The sequence below is a fragment of the Papaver somniferum genome, chromosome 7 (assembly GCF_003573695.1).
Source record: "Papaver somniferum cultivar HN1 chromosome 7, ASM357369v1, whole genome shotgun sequence".
Classification (NCBI taxonomy): Eukaryota; Viridiplantae; Streptophyta; class Magnoliopsida; order Ranunculales; family Papaveraceae; genus Papaver; species Papaver somniferum.
In genome coordinates this window covers 263,414,993-263,429,525 of record NC_039364.1, presented here as the reverse complement: position 1 = coordinate 263,429,525, position 14,533 = coordinate 263,414,993, and the positions used below count along the sequence as shown (strand labels likewise).

The 14,533-nt window shown below is 37.2% G+C and overlaps 2 protein-coding genes across 6 annotated transcripts; one reads left to right on the top strand and one right to left on the bottom strand.

The window, feature by feature from the left end:
* The first annotated feature begins 3,603 nt into the window (after positions 1 to 3,603).
* LOC113300302 (centrosomal protein of 290 kDa-like) lies at positions 3,604 to 9,404 on the top strand. 5 transcript variants are annotated; one of them, XR_003335703.1, is made up of 6 exons: positions 3,604 to 4,166; positions 4,310 to 4,504; positions 4,705 to 5,274; positions 5,463 to 8,151; positions 8,651 to 8,851; positions 8,951 to 9,404. XR_003335703.1 is itself a non-coding variant. In XM_026549514.1 (5 exons), the coding sequence occupies exons 1-4, from the start codon at positions 3,647 to 3,649 to the stop codon at positions 8,108 to 8,110; spliced, it is 3,933 nt and encodes a 1,310-aa protein (XP_026405299.1). In that variant the 5' UTR covers positions 3,604 to 3,646; the 3' UTR covers positions 8,111 to 8,151; positions 8,951 to 9,404. The 5 variants fall into 5 exon arrangements, 3 of the variants coding, with proteins under 3 accessions (XP_026405299.1, XP_026405298.1, XP_026405300.1); XR_003335702.1 differs by having other exon boundaries at positions 8,651 to 8,880; XM_026549514.1 differs by lacking the exon at positions 8,651 to 8,851.
* Positions 9,361 to 13,694, bottom strand: LOC113300303 (fructose-bisphosphate aldolase-lysine N-methyltransferase, chloroplastic-like). Its single transcript, XM_026549516.1, has 6 exons — positions 13,149 to 13,694; positions 13,026 to 13,054; positions 11,878 to 12,086; positions 10,365 to 10,487; positions 9,841 to 10,248; positions 9,361 to 9,694 (listed from the first exon to the last, which is right to left on the bottom strand). The coding sequence occupies exons 1-6, from the start codon at positions 13,637 to 13,639 to the stop codon at positions 9,479 to 9,481; spliced, it is 1,476 nt and encodes a 491-aa protein (XP_026405301.1). The 5' UTR covers positions 13,640 to 13,694; the 3' UTR covers positions 9,361 to 9,478.
* Between the last annotated feature and the right edge of the window lie 839 nt (positions 13,695 to 14,533).

Genomic DNA, 14,533 nt, shown 5'->3' with positions numbered 1-14,533 from the left:
TGACAGTTGGATCACCGAAATGGTATCCGTATTATATAAATGCAATTGGTGCACCCGCGTAAGAGAACATTATCGCTCTCTCAAGTACTATTACATTCTTTTTCCTGAAAGACCATCAATGTCGAGTTGTTTTGCGACAACTACCTACAAAGACAACAACTTTCACCGATATAAAACCTTATTAACCGGGAAAATGTATTTTCATTCTAAAATATTTGTTTGAAAATTATATTTGTTCATCAAAATCATCATAAAAAACTCTAAATCGTAAATCTAAATTTCCCCTCTGATGTTTATAGAATATTTTTTATATTTTGCATTTTCAAATCATGCGACCTCTTGATTACAAATCAAAAATATCTAACTATGGATCAATATGTATAGGTTTCATTCACTGGGTTAGAAGGTATAGTAGATACAGATGTGTAGATCACACAAAGCAGAACATGATTGAGAATACTTCAATAATTTGGTCAAGAAATAAGGTCAAAAATTTAAGATTAACTTTCTATAAGACTAATGAGATCGGCTTTGATAGGAGCCGACTAAAATATGGATTAATAATGATTTCCACGTAAAACAATTGCAAAACGTAGTTTGGCTAACTCTGCCTATGTAAAGAGTGGTCAAGATTTGTCCTTCTTCAATTGCTATGTTATGTGAGAAGAAGGTGATATCTAAGATTGAGGTATAATTCAGATCTATTAGATTCATACCATTTACAACTGGACGACTTGAAAAAAAAATTGACGTGTTGTTATTATTATTACAGGTAAAGGATACATTGACCACACTTGCGCAAATAGCTCACTTCGCAAATGATTGGTGTTGCATGTACTGTCTAGAATGCAATGAGGAATTTGAGGAAACAAGGCACCAGAAACAGTGTCCAAAGTATTTTGGATATAATAACTTAGACCCGATGTAATACTTATGTTTTTTTTTTTTTTAGTTTTTCTACGATCTATTTATTTAAGAAAAATGAACATTGCAAATACATAAAATCAACAAAAATTAGACAAATTGCGTTTGACAATAATGGCTACTGATGGTCCGTAAACGGCAAAAAAAAGGGAATTTTTGTAAAAGAATTGTTGGGATATACAAGGGATTACTTGATACGAGTGAAAGAGGTATAACTATTTCGAATCTGAAATCACATAAAGTTCACATTAGAAGATGACATCAAGTTTAAAGTTAGTGACAAACATAATATGTTAAAAACAAACATGATATATAAACTTAGAAAGCCGTGGGACTTGAAGAGGCCAATTTTGAAAACTACAATCTTAGAAAGCAACGATCCACAATACTGTATTTTTTTTTAATAAATATTCAACGTAGAAGATGTCAACTTTTGGTAAAGGATCTATTGACAACCTATTAATTTGAAATAGGATCAGGGAGTACAATATGTGTTCAAGGTTCTTTATGAGGTAATGTGTCTCCAGATTGTATTCCAAGTGAAGGTAGGAACAAATGGAAGTGAAAAAATGTCCAAGACTTTTGAAGTTACCAAAGCCTTCGTTAAGACGAATTGCTGGGCACAATACTTTGTTGAATATTTAATGGCATAGGTTCGCATATATACAATCCCTTCGAAAAGGTAATGGGTACACATTTTAAACATTGCCATCTAATGGGTGTTGAAAAATTACAGGAAAATCATGTCACATTGGAGAGTTTGTATCATCCGTTCGATGCAAAAAAATACTATTCTATGCCTATTCGGAGGATCAACAACATGATAGATGAGTTAGATGAAGAGAAATAAGAGCATGGGGAGACTTTTATGGACGATATTTATCAGTTGGTTTTACTGAGATGAGCCCTGTTGACGACATATTTCCAAAAAATATTTAAACTTCCATGTTCATGTAGAGCATTATCTCATTATAAGCAATGAACCTAAATAAAAAGTGTCTGGAAGTTAAAATTATATTTCTTTCGTTGGAGCAAATATCCGGCGGTAAAATATTAAAGGAAAAAAACAAGAAAAAAAGATAGGAAAATCCCAACTATTTTTATGCCAAACCCATATTAAATCATAAGGAGTTAATAAGTATTCGGGACACAAATTATAAGATATGTTAAAAAGGAACCAACATCATGAACGGCACGGGTTAAGGGCTAGTAATGTAAAATAGTTGGATAAGGCGTTATCCATTTTACTTCTAAAAGTATATTTTCTTGTCTTGTAGTTATAGGTCCCAAATAATATGCCCCAAACTAGGAAGTAAATTTATCATCCATCTTATTTAATTTATCATCCAAGCAATATTCAGATTTTGATGACCACGACTCGTAGACCTTCTCCAATGGCATGTATGTGGAGAAAAATGTCAAAATCCACGTAGGATGCACATCCATTTTCTCTAAACTCATTCTCCAACTCGCATGTCATAAATCAACGTATGCATGACTTTAGGTAGAAAATATCAAGGGGAATGTCTAGTTTCTCACATTCCCCTTGACATTGTCTATCATCCTAGTCAGCTTTTTTTAATTAAAAATATATTTTATTTACTAAAATTAATTATAATACAATAAATAATCATTTTTAGATCTAATAAAATCTTAAAATTACTAAACATAAAATTTATATTTAATAAGAAAATGATCACAAACAACACCATTGGAGATGAATAACTTTTTTCACCTAAACTTAAGGAAAATTTGGAATAAAGATGTCTTATTTGTGTTGCTACATAGGAAATACATACAACAACCATTGGAGAAGCTCTTAGCAGATCGGAGCAAGCGTCGTTTAAGGTTTTGATGGGTTTGTTATCGAAAACAGATCTGATCTGCTTCATAATAGTTCTCGGAGGGGCTACGCTATACCAATTTAGTAAGTATTGGATCAAACTTCTCAGTCCTCCTTTATGATCTCCAAAATCTTGGGTGGCCATAGCCACCTATCTTGTACCCCCAGTGGTTGTGTCCAAGTATGTTTACTCAATTTGAGAAATCCTACATTGTTCAAGCCATGTACGATGCAGGTGTGGGGGGATTATGAGTCGTCATTGGTGCTTGTGAAGAAGAGCCTATGAGGCTGAGACGCTTGTCCCAAGTAGTTTATGTGCATGGATGATGATCAGTAAAACTAGTTTGGATATCAGAAATAGAATTTACAAGCAAAATTCTCGTGCTTCATAGAAAGTTAACTTTTCGATTTCTAGAATCCATTTTGAAATTTGCCACCCAAACAGATTTCTCGCGCTTTAACTTTTAAAGGTCAAAAAGATATTTCTGGATACAAATTACCCGAATAGAAAATTTTGCGAGCTGAATTTATGTTGTTTTTTTCAAGGCTGCTAATGGCGGTGCCAGGTTTAGTGGGGGTGTACCAAACAAAGACAAAAACTGATTTGTCCTATATGAAAATCGGTTTTGTCTTATTATAATTTTGGTACACCCCCACTTGATTTGGTACCCCTATCAGCAATGTTGTTTTTTTTTGAATGAGGCACGGAAGTTCTACATACGGTCTTTAATGATAAGGGTAAAAAGTAACTGGAGTTAGTGAACCTGTGGTTAAATTGGTACTCGTGTCTTAAATGGTAAAAGTAGGTAAACCTCATTCACTCGCTACTTTCCCTTGAGTTTTTCCCCAATTTCTTCTTTGTTCCATTTCTAGGGCATCATGAAGACTAGGAAAATGGCTGCTGCTGCTGCACAACAACAGGCTTGCAGATACAGAGGAAACATATGCAAGATTTTAAGTGGTGATAATCATCTACAATTTTGTGACAAACATTACAAGTTTCACACTGATTTTCTGAGAAACAACCCCTCGATTCTAAAGAAGAATCAACTTGATCTTCTTGGGTCTGAAACTCCAGATCTAACGAAGAAGAAGAAGGTGAAGAAGCAGAGTTCCATCCTACCTCCAGATGAAGAGCGGTGTTGTAGAATTGGTGGAGGAAGATGGAGATGCAAGAATTTCAGGATGAAGAGTAGTTCCGGTACTAAAAATTATTGTGAAGAACATTGCAGATCTATTTCTCAGCATAATAAGGATCGTCTTATGAAGAAGAAGAAGAAGAAAAGCGAAGCTGGTCTTTCTAAGAGGGTTACCGAAACTAGGGATTCAAATCGCATAAAACGGCCGGCGAAACGGCAGCTGACGGGCCAACCATCTACTAGTAATCCTACCACCAGCTGTGAGTAACTCCTCTAAACATACATTTTCCCCCGTTTCGTTTGCTTCCAATTTAAGAAATTTCGTGGTTTAATCTGTTGAATTAGTCACCGGAGGAGTAAGAATCACTGCAATGTCTAGCTAATTGGGGATTTTTTTATGCAGCTGATGCAATTGTAGGTGCTGGTTCTGTCAAAATTGGTGCAAAGAGGAAAAGAGTTGAAAGAATGTCAGGAGAACTAGAATCATTGACAGGAATTAGGGGACCTGTGGTTGAAACTAGGGCCTCGAAACGGAGGAAGATGGTAATGGAAGGTGATGAAACAAGTAATCAACCAGCTATAAATGATAACTTTGAATGTGAGCAACTCTTACATAAATTTCTCCTTTGATGTTGTTGTTTTTGGGGTTGTTGCTGTTCGTTTCGTTTGCATTTTTAAAATTTTGTTTCTAAATAATATAGGTAGTGTTAAGAAATTTTGTAGTTTCATCTGTTAAGTCCTGCACAAGTACAATAAGAATCAGTGCATTGTCTAACTAATTGGGAATTTTCTATCCAGCTGATGGAATTGTAGAAGGTGGTCCTCCCAAAATTGGGACAAAGAGGAAAAATGTCGAAAGAACAAAAGGGTCTGGAGAACCTGCAATTGAATTGGAGAGCGCGGAGCTTTATAAAAGTAACTGTTTTGAGTTGTCTATGGAGCTGGAGAAGAATAAGGTGGAGCTTGAGAAGATAAAAGTGGAGCTTGAGAAAAATAAAGTAGAGCTTGAGAAGAAGAAAGTGGAGTGCACTGAATTACAGGGTAAATTAGCGGAGGTAGAAGAAACTACAAAGAGTACTGCTAAAGATGAGAATGCAACTGAGTTTTGGAGAAAGAGGTGTTCCGATTTGGAGAGTCTGGTCCAGCGAATGGAAAATGAAAATTCAACAATGACATGTGTAGAGTCACGTGTTTCTAATCTGGGGAGCCTAGCTGCATGGAATGGAAAAGAAAGTTCGATAGTGAGATGTCAAGAATTGAGTTGCTCTGAAAAGATAGAGTCTGAAGTTCGGGGTTTGCAGAATGAAATTACTAAAACTGGTGAAAAGCAAAGAGATGAGAACAACATGAGCGAACCTACCACCAGCTGTGAGTAACTCAAACATACATTTCTAAATTTTTATGATTTTTGGTGTTGATGTTGGTTTCATTTCGTTTGGTTAAGTGTTTAATATATGATAACTGAGTGTCAAATTTCATAGTTTCATTTGTTAAGTCCCCCCGAGGAACAATAAGAATCATTGCTTTGTCTAACTAATTTGAAATTTTCTATCCAGCTGATAGAATTACAGAAGGTGCTTCTCCCAATGTTTGGACAAAGATGAAAAATGTCGAAAGTACAAAAGGATCTGGAGAACCTGTAAATGATCAGTTGGAGAGCGTGGAGCTTTACCAAAGTAATTGTATTGAATTATTTATGGAGCCTGAGAAGAATGAGCTGGAGCTTGAGAAGGTGAAAGCGGAGCTGGAGAAGAATGAAGTAGAACTTGAGAAGAATGTCAGAAGTACAAAAGGATCTGGAGAACCTGTAAATGATCAGTTGCAGAGCGTGGAGCTTTACCAAAGTAACTGTATTGAATTATTTATGGAGCCTGAGAAGAATGAGGTGGAGCTTGAGAAGGTGAAAGCGGAGCTTGAGAAGAATGAAGTAGAGCTTTTGAAGAATGTTGAAAGTACAAAAGGATCTGGAGAACCTGTAAATGATCAGTTGGAGAGCGTGGAGCTTTACCAAAGTAACTGTATAGAATTATCTATGGAGCCTGAGAAGAATAAGGTGGAGCTTGAGAAGGTGAAAGTGGAGCTTGAGAAGAATGAAGTAGAGCATGAGAAGAATGTCGAAAGTACAAAAGGATCTGGACAACCTGTAAATGATCAGTTGGAGAGCATGGAGCTTTACAAAAGTAACTGTTTTGAATTATCTACGGAGCCTGAGAAGAATAAGGTGGAGCTTGAGAAGGTGAAAGCGGAGCTTGAAAAGAATGAAGTAGAGCTTCCGAAGAATGAACTAGAGCGTGAGAAGAACAAGGTGGAGCTTGAGAAGAATAAAGTAGATCTTGAGAAGATGAAGAAGAAGGTGGAGTGCACTGAATTCCAGGATAAATTAGCTGAGGTAGAAGAAACTAGAAAGAGTATTTCTACAGATGAGAATACAACTGAATTTTGGAGAATGGAGTGTTCCGACGCGGAGATTCTAGTCCAAAGATTGGAAAATGAAAACTCAACAATTGGATGTGTTGAGACATGCATTTCTAATTTGGCGAGCCTAGTCCCAGGGAATGGAAAAGAAAGTTCGCTATTGGGATGTCAAGAACTGAGTTACTCTGAAAAGGTAGAGTCTGAAGCGCGGGGTTTGCAGAATGAAATTACTCAAACTGGTGAAAAGCCAAGAGACATGAGCAAACCTAATGCTGAAACCAGAGGTGAAGGGAGTAAGGATTCTTGTGCATATGAACTGAAAACCGAAGAGAAGGTGCTGAATGTTGAAGAAGGGAAGGATTGGGGCTGTTTGGAAGAGAGATCATCATCTCAAGCTGATCTGGGCATGTGTAACAAGATTTCCGTGAACTTGGTCTCTGACTCAAATGATGGTGGTGACAGTCTTGGCACTGAAGATTCTCTTGGTGACTCAATGGATATGATAGTCCCAGGGAATGGAAATGAAAGTTTGATATTGAGATGTCAAGAATTGAGTTACTCTGATAAGGTAGAGTCTGAAGCGCAGGGTTTGCAAAATGAAATTACTCAAACTGGTGAAAACCAAGGAGATAAAGACATGAGCAAACCTAATGCTGAAACTGTAGGTGAAGGGAGCAAGGATTCTCGTGCGTATGAACTGAAATCCGAAGAGAAGGTGCTGAATGTTGAAGAAGGGAAGGGTTGGGGCTGTTCGGAAGAGAGACCATCTCAACATGGATCATCATCTCAAGCTGATCTGGAAATGTGTAACAAGACTTCTTTGAACTTGGTCTTTGACTCAAATGATGGTGGTGACAGTCTTGGCGCTGAAGATTCTCTTGGTGACTCAATGGATATGATAGTCCCAGGGAATGGAAATGTAAGTTCGATATTGAGATGTCAAGAATTGAGTTGCTCTGAAAAGGTAGAGTCTGAAGCGCCGGGTTTGCAGAATGAAATTACTCAAACTGGTGAAAACCAAAGAGATAAAGACATGAGCAAACCTAATGCTGAAACCATAGGTGAAGGGAGCAAGGATTCTCGTGCGTATGAACTGAATACCGAAGAGAAGGTGCTGAATGTTATAGAAGGGAAGGGTTGTGGCTGTTTGGAAGAGAGACCATCTGAACATGGATCTTCATCTCAAGCAGATCTGGAAATGTGTAAAAAGACTTCCGTAAACTTGGTCTCTGACTCAAATGACGGTGGTGACAGTCTTGGCGCTGAAGATTCTCTTGGTGACTCAATGGATATGATAGTCTCAGGGAATGGAAATGAAAGTTCTGAAAAGGTAGAGTCTGAAGCGCAGGGTTTGCAGAATGAAATAACTCAAACTGGTGAAAACCAAAGAGATAAAGACATGAGCAAACCTAATGCTGAAACCATAGGTGAAGGGAGCAAGGATTCTCTTGCGTATGAACTGAAAACCGGAGAGAAGGTGCTGAATGTTGAAGAAGGGAAGGGTTGGGGACCTTGGGGCTGTTTGGAAGAGAGACCATCTCAACATGGATCATCATCTCAAGCTGATCTGGAAATGTGTAAGAATTTCTTGAACTTGGTCTCTGACTCAAATGACGGTTGTGATAGTCTTGGTGCCGAAGATTCTCTTGGTGACTCAATGGATATGCTGGCGATGAAAAATTTGAATATGAACAAAGACAAATTGACTGAGGCTGATATGCTTTCTTCAGTTGAAGACTGTATGAAAGCTGTTGGTGCTCTCTATCAACAGGAAATATCCAAAGATTGAATATATCCCAAGGGATTGGTCATTGACAATGACACACTCAGGTATATTAATAATTCTGTGCACTTTTGTTTTATTTCCAATTTGATTACTGTTTTTGCAGTTACAATACAAGAATCTGGTAGCTTGTTGGTTTTCATTCATAAGCTATCTATGCTATTACGTATTCTGCCTAGGAATTCATAGGTTATTTTATCAACATCTCAAATAGCCATATCATATAGATGATACAATTCCTCGGTTCATATAAATATCTATGCTATTTCTTGTATATCACAACATCTGAAGACTTATTTTTATTCTTAGGAAAAAAAATATGTCAGGGGTGAATGACTATATCATGCATTTACCCTTTTCTCATATCCCAGTCAAAATATAGCACATTCTAACTCTACTGCAAACTTGTGGTTGTAATTTCTCTATACAGTTAGTGAAGATACAATATTATGATCCTGTAAATAGGTTCAATTGGCGTCGACGCTACCTCCCTCATAAATATGAATTTTGCACTGACTGTGGACTTTGTATATCAATTATCAACAGAGATGGGTGGACCAGGAAAGTTTAGTGGTCGACTTTTCAATAATTGTCAGATAAATGATTTGCTGCGTTCCCGAGATTTCATATCTGTAGCCTGTAGGTGTCATGTGAATGGTGGGAGCAAGTTATTTTCCTGCTCATGGCTGCACGCATACAGGGCTGGAAAGCCAACCTGCAAAATGTGCAGTGCACAGTTATTTTGAAGTACAATATGGGAATGAGAAGAATCAACAGTAGTAGCATCTTTTCTTGGTTTTTCGTTTTCATTCACTTTTGGCGTAGACTGATACTTTCTCTTAACAGGTGTATTCCTTTTGCCAAGTTTGTAATGGATGAAGCCTGCAAAGGTGATCTCAAGAAGTCTGTTAAAGAGTTGCGGTTGATGACTGGAAGAGGCTGGCTAGAAGCTACTGAAGCAGTTATTCAGCATATACCGAAACGGAAAATATCTTTTTTACCTTCCAGCTACAACTGCTAAGTGGCCTTAATTTTTTGCACTAGACATTGCAATTTTCATTTCTTTTTAACCTCTAATTTTGTACACATGTGAAACGGAAAACTGGTTGATATACCCAGTAGTACGTTGGATGTGTGTTGACTCTGCAATGTAGCAAGTCATATGGAGTATTATGGTAGTTACCCTTTAGGTTGTTTTGAGATGCCTACATGGTTAAAAAACAACCCTTGTTTTGCTCAGGAAACTGATAATGTTATGCATAAAATTAATCTTATTACTGAAGTTAAAGCTTGATTACCCTCTTTTTTCTTAATGTAATGGTCTTAACTTTGTTTATTAGAACTAGTAACAAGGCAGTGGTTTTGCTAGTACTTCTATTTGGGTTCCCAAAATATGATATCTTCTTGGTCACCAACCAAGCCTAGATCTTTAAGTCTTCTTTCCTGGTAGTATTCAAGCTCATCTAGTTCTAATTCTCTGTTTCTGATGACCTCATCGATCTGTTGTAAAATCTTCTTCTCCGCAAGTCTTATTCCGAGTGCTACTGCAAGTCTTGGGCTCAAATTCCCTCCTTCCAGTAGCTTCTCATCCTGCAAGACCATACTTGTCAAGTCGGTTTAGTTCAAATCAGCGGTGACTTAAACAGTTATCGGTGTTACTCAAACTGTGCGGTAATGATATTAATAGTCCCGCATTGCACAGGGAACTATTAAAACAGAAGTGAAGGTCGAGTTACCTCTTCGATGGTGGTAGCATATTTGGAGAGCGCGGTTTTGCAGGTTTCTCTCAGAACTCGGCATATTAGCTCTTCATTGGTAGGGCTAATGGGCAATTCAAGATGACCCCATACAGCGTTTCTGAATACAGATTCCAAGAGAAATGCATCTTGACCACCGAGAGCTACCAAACGCAGGTAAGGAAGCATTGCTGGTGGAAGGGGCTGGCCTAAGACGACATCAAAGTATGCAGTTTCACCCACAAGACCATTAGACTCAGCAATGTCCAGTTTGTCACCGAGAAATGGGTCTGAGTCAGATATCCCTAACGTCAGAGTATATGCATTGCGATCTGGCCTTGAGTCGACAAAGCCATAATCTAATGCCAACTCAGCATTACTCTTCCCTGCATCATATTGGATATATATCTGCCATGAAATTAACCCATCAAAACATATTAAGTGCACATTTTAAAAATCTAAGTTGTTTAAATAGCCCTCCAATTCCCAACAGTTACATTGTGGGGTATTATTAGAAGATTTACCTGCTCACCGGACTTTACAGAACCAGGAGTCCTTAAGGAAAAAAAGACATCCCTAGAGAAGATACCTCCTCCTTTGATTTCCCAAGCAACATTCTCCGCAGTTATGCTAGAACTGTGGTTGATCTTGTAAAACAAATAAATGATTGTCATTGAAATTTTCAAAATACATGAACCTTCAGAAGCTTGTTTAGATATGATTTAAGAATACGAATCTTATATGTTGATACAATAAAATTAACAGTTCTGAAGACCAGGTGCAGAACTTGAAACACAAAATGTTTGATTTTGAGTTAGTGTCTCGTTTAGAAGTGAACTTTAGAAAAAGAGCAGTGGCTGGTCTGGGAGGAGCTCAAAATGCTGTTGGTTGTGCAACCTTGTTTGGGTCTGAGCTGGTAGCATTTCCTAATACTTATTTGGGAATTACCATGGGAAGTTAATCAAAGAGTGTAGGTGTTTGGGAGGTTGTTTTGCAGAGACTTGAGAAAAGGCTTAGTACTTAGAAAAGGAGATATTTTTCCAGAGGAGGCTGGCTTGTTTGGTCAAGAGTGTATGCGTAGTGGCTATCTTATCAACCTATTATCTTTCTCTTTTTCAGTTGCCTGCTTCAGTTGCAAAGAATATTGAAAAAGATCATGAAAAATTTTGTATGGGGTCCACTAATTTTATGAACAAGAAGAAGAAAAGTTTGTTTACTAAAAAATCTAATGATGGTCTTGGTGTGAAGAAAATGAGACTTATGAACGCGGCCCTTCACAGCAACTGGATTGGAAGAAAAGGCATTAAGTATGTTTTGAGCTTTATTCAAAATTACTTGGAACAAAAATGCAATGCTGAGGGAGATAGTGGTGACAAATTAAAACAAGAAAAGCGCCTAGGCGCAGAAGATCTGTGCAATTTTTTTATTTTTTTTTAACACGACATACTTGGAGGTACCAAGAAAACTCTAATGAGCACTTCTTATTGATCTCTGATTTTGTGAAGTAACAAGAAAGTCTAGCATTATTTTCTGAGAGTTGCAAGATGACTTGGGTGTTTAGAGATAGTGTGAGGAATTCCATATGGGATTGGAGACAAAAAAAAAAAGAGACAAAGAAGTGGAAATTATGGGAGTTTTTACCCTTTGCGGTGTGATAGACAATATGGCTGGAGAGGAATAAACGGCTTTTAATGGGTAAATAAAAGACTTTTGACTCAATCATCAAGAAAGTGATGTGTTGTATGTGTATAATTGAGCTTTCATGAAGAAATTTCTTTAACTATGGCGCTTTCTAGTTGGCAGACTGTAATAGGTGCGGTGTAATTTTCTTTCTCTGACGTAATGGCGTTCTTTTCAGGATATCAAGATCAAAATAGCCCATTTTTGTTCATTTATGTGACAGTGAAGGCAATGAACTTGAGTAAGTAACAAGCATATCAAGATCTATGCAGATGTCTTAGTTCTTCCCCTAACTTACAGAGCCTACAGCACATTCTACTTCTATTAAAAACATTTAAAGAGTGATAAATATCTTACCAAGTCGGCTAGAGGGACTAGAACAAGATCTTGACCACGAAGGCGTGAAAATGCTCTTGATCTGAGTATACCAAATGCCCAAAAGAAGTCGTCTGACGTAATTGAAGGAAAAAGGTGCTTGTTGGGAAGTATAACTTCTTGTTCGACCTTGAGAAATTCTCTGTGCACGTACTCTTTCACACCCAAGGTTGTGCTCAATAGTTGAGTTCCTGCAAGAAAATCGAAGCCAATCTTGGTTACATAATCTAGGACCTTATGCTACACTTTCAGATGACAAAGTGAAAATTGACATCAAGTGACTTGATTAGACTAAGACAATGGCTACTTTGCAATCCATGACTATACCAAATTATTTCCATCTCTTAAATATTAGTATTAAGTTTAGTACAAGGCATATTCGGCCAACATCAGAGGCCCTTTTGTGGTGTCTAAATGTGATTCCTAGTCACTCACAAAACAAAGTCAGCTGAGCAAATAAAGTCACCAAAATGTCTTCTGACGTCACTGTAATTTCTTCCAATTCACTGCATCGTCGGTTAGAATAAGATTAATCCTAACATTGGCACCCACCATGGCAGCAGTGACTAGTATAATGCATAGTTATTTAGGTAGCTCACTGAAATCACGCGAAACATAATAGCTGCATTCTATTGAAATAGTTGGTCCGAGAGAGTATCCCTAAGCAGAAAAGGTTAATGGGGTGTGATCAGAAATAGCTCATATACTTTAAACAGCTTATTTCCAACTACGAGGAATCATTAAGTTTTGATAATTAGGCATAGGCGGCCAACGTAGGAGGCCCATTTGTCCCTAACAAGAAGTATAACTACATTACAATGTCATCCAATTTCACTCCAATGTCTTCCAATTTCACTATATTGCCTTCTAATTCACAGCATTGTTGCTTAGAATAAGGTCAAAACTGACTTCAGCACCCATCATGGCAGCACTTACTAGTATACAAAGGCATAATTATTCAGGTAGTTCATTATATGACACGAAATTAGCCGCAGTATATCGAAATAGTTGGTTGGAGAATTTCCAAGCAGAAAAGTTTAATGGTGTAGACAGTCTAATTAGGACTTCATCTATAACTTAGGCAACTCATTGTAGCAGAAAAGGTTGACATGAAAATGCTGTTTACTGACCTTGAATTTCAGAAAGCTCCTCTTCTGACCTGTACTGGAGACACCAAACTCAATTTATTAACAATCAAACTATTTAACACTTCAAACAGAAAAATTACAAGAAATTGGATAACCCAGACTCACCAAAATATGGTAGAATCAGTTTTCTCTGGAAGAATTTTCAGGTAACTAGCCCATTTAGAATCCTTATTTGCTTTCTCTCTTAGAAGAAACAAAGCAACAGAAACCCAAGGTTTTAATCCACCAACAAATTTCCCAATTTCTGAAGAAGCTACTAAATCTGGATTAATCCAAAGCTTGTTGGGTATTTCTAAAATCACTTCATTTCTTGATACATCTCTCTGGGCAATTAATCCAAGTCCTTCAGGAACAATTCCTGGTTTTATAACTGCTGATGACTTGTTTGATAGAACTCCTTCCTTGCAGAGCCAATCCCAGAATTTATCAACTGATGGTAACGGTGTGTTAGTTGCCGGTGATGAGATGGATTTTACAGTGAAAGGTGAAGTTTTTAAGTGGAGATTATGTTTAGTTGTTTGAGAGAAATTGGGTTTTATTGTGGAGGAGAGAAAGGGAGATGATGAAGAGACGGAGAAGAAGAGCGAAGAAGCCATTGCTATTTCTCTCTGTTTCTATTTTCTCGAAAAGTTTTCGGCAATGTCGATTGGGTTGTGGATAATGTACCGTTTGTTTTTGAAAAATCATTTGTTTTTGTAGTGTATGGCACTATGGCTTCACTAAACATGGTCCATATGATTTGATCGGCCCAATAAAATAATACTTGGGTTTGACTTTTTATCAATATTGTTAAAGTAATTGTAGAAACTTTTTTTTGTTTTAGTTTTTGGGTTGAGGTGGCAGTGATGAAGTGGTGGGGGTGGCGTGCGATGTAATGAGCCTGAATGTGGCGTAACGATTATAAATGCGTTCTAACGATATAATTTGGTGTTGAAGTATGTTGGAAAGAATTTTATGAATCGTCATGTGCAATACAAGTCTTTCACACTCCGAACGTTTTGGCCGGTGGAATGTGCGACTGGAATATCTTATTGGTTGAGTGCTAGAGTAACGAGATTTATTAGAGTGAGCCAAGTATATGTAGTTGAGATTGGACCTACTTGCTAATTGCCTCTATATATATCATAATGAAAAAATTAAATTTATTTATTGAAAAATTATGAGTCGTCATAATAATTTTATGGATGACTAAATATGAATGCTCGAATCCATTTTAGTTGAAAATCCCCAAAGTGCCGAGACAAAAGTTCCACAAACCATGTTGCAAATTGTCAATACAAAGATATACTATGCGGAGAGCTCGCTGTTGGAAAATTGACACTAAAAGAGTGAAGAAAAGAATATTGTCTGTGGGTTCAAGGCTCTAATAATAGATTCTTTTCGACAATTATTTGACCATTCCCAATTAAATTGGCGAGTACAAATAGGTCAATGAATATTGCCGTTAGGATACTTGAAGCCCTACAACAATGTTGGATTCAAAGCTTGTA

Coding starts and splice junctions, on each gene's coding strand:
- LOC113300302 (XM_026549514.1), top strand. CDS start 3,647: ATGAAGACTAGGAAAATGGCTGCTGCTGCTGCACAACAACAGGCTTGC. Junction 4,167..4,309: donor TAGTAATCCTACCACCAGCT/GTGAGTAACTCC, acceptor TTTTTTATGCAG/CTGATGCAATTGTAGGTGCT. Junction 4,505..4,704: donor TATAAATGATAACTTTGAAT/GTGAGCAACTCT, acceptor TTTTCTATCCAG/CTGATGGAATTGTAGAAGGT.
- LOC113300303 (XM_026549516.1), bottom strand. CDS start 13,639: ATGGCTTCTTCGCTCTTCTTCTCCGTCTCTTCATCATCTCCCTTTCTC. Junction 13,055..13,148: donor ACTGATTCTACCATATTTTG/GTGAGTCTGGGT, acceptor TCTCCAGTACAG/GTCAGAAGAGGAGCTTTCTG. Junction 9,695..9,840: donor ATGCTACCACCATCGAAGAG/GTAACTCGACCT, acceptor ATGGTCTTGCAG/GATGAGAAGCTACTGGAAGG.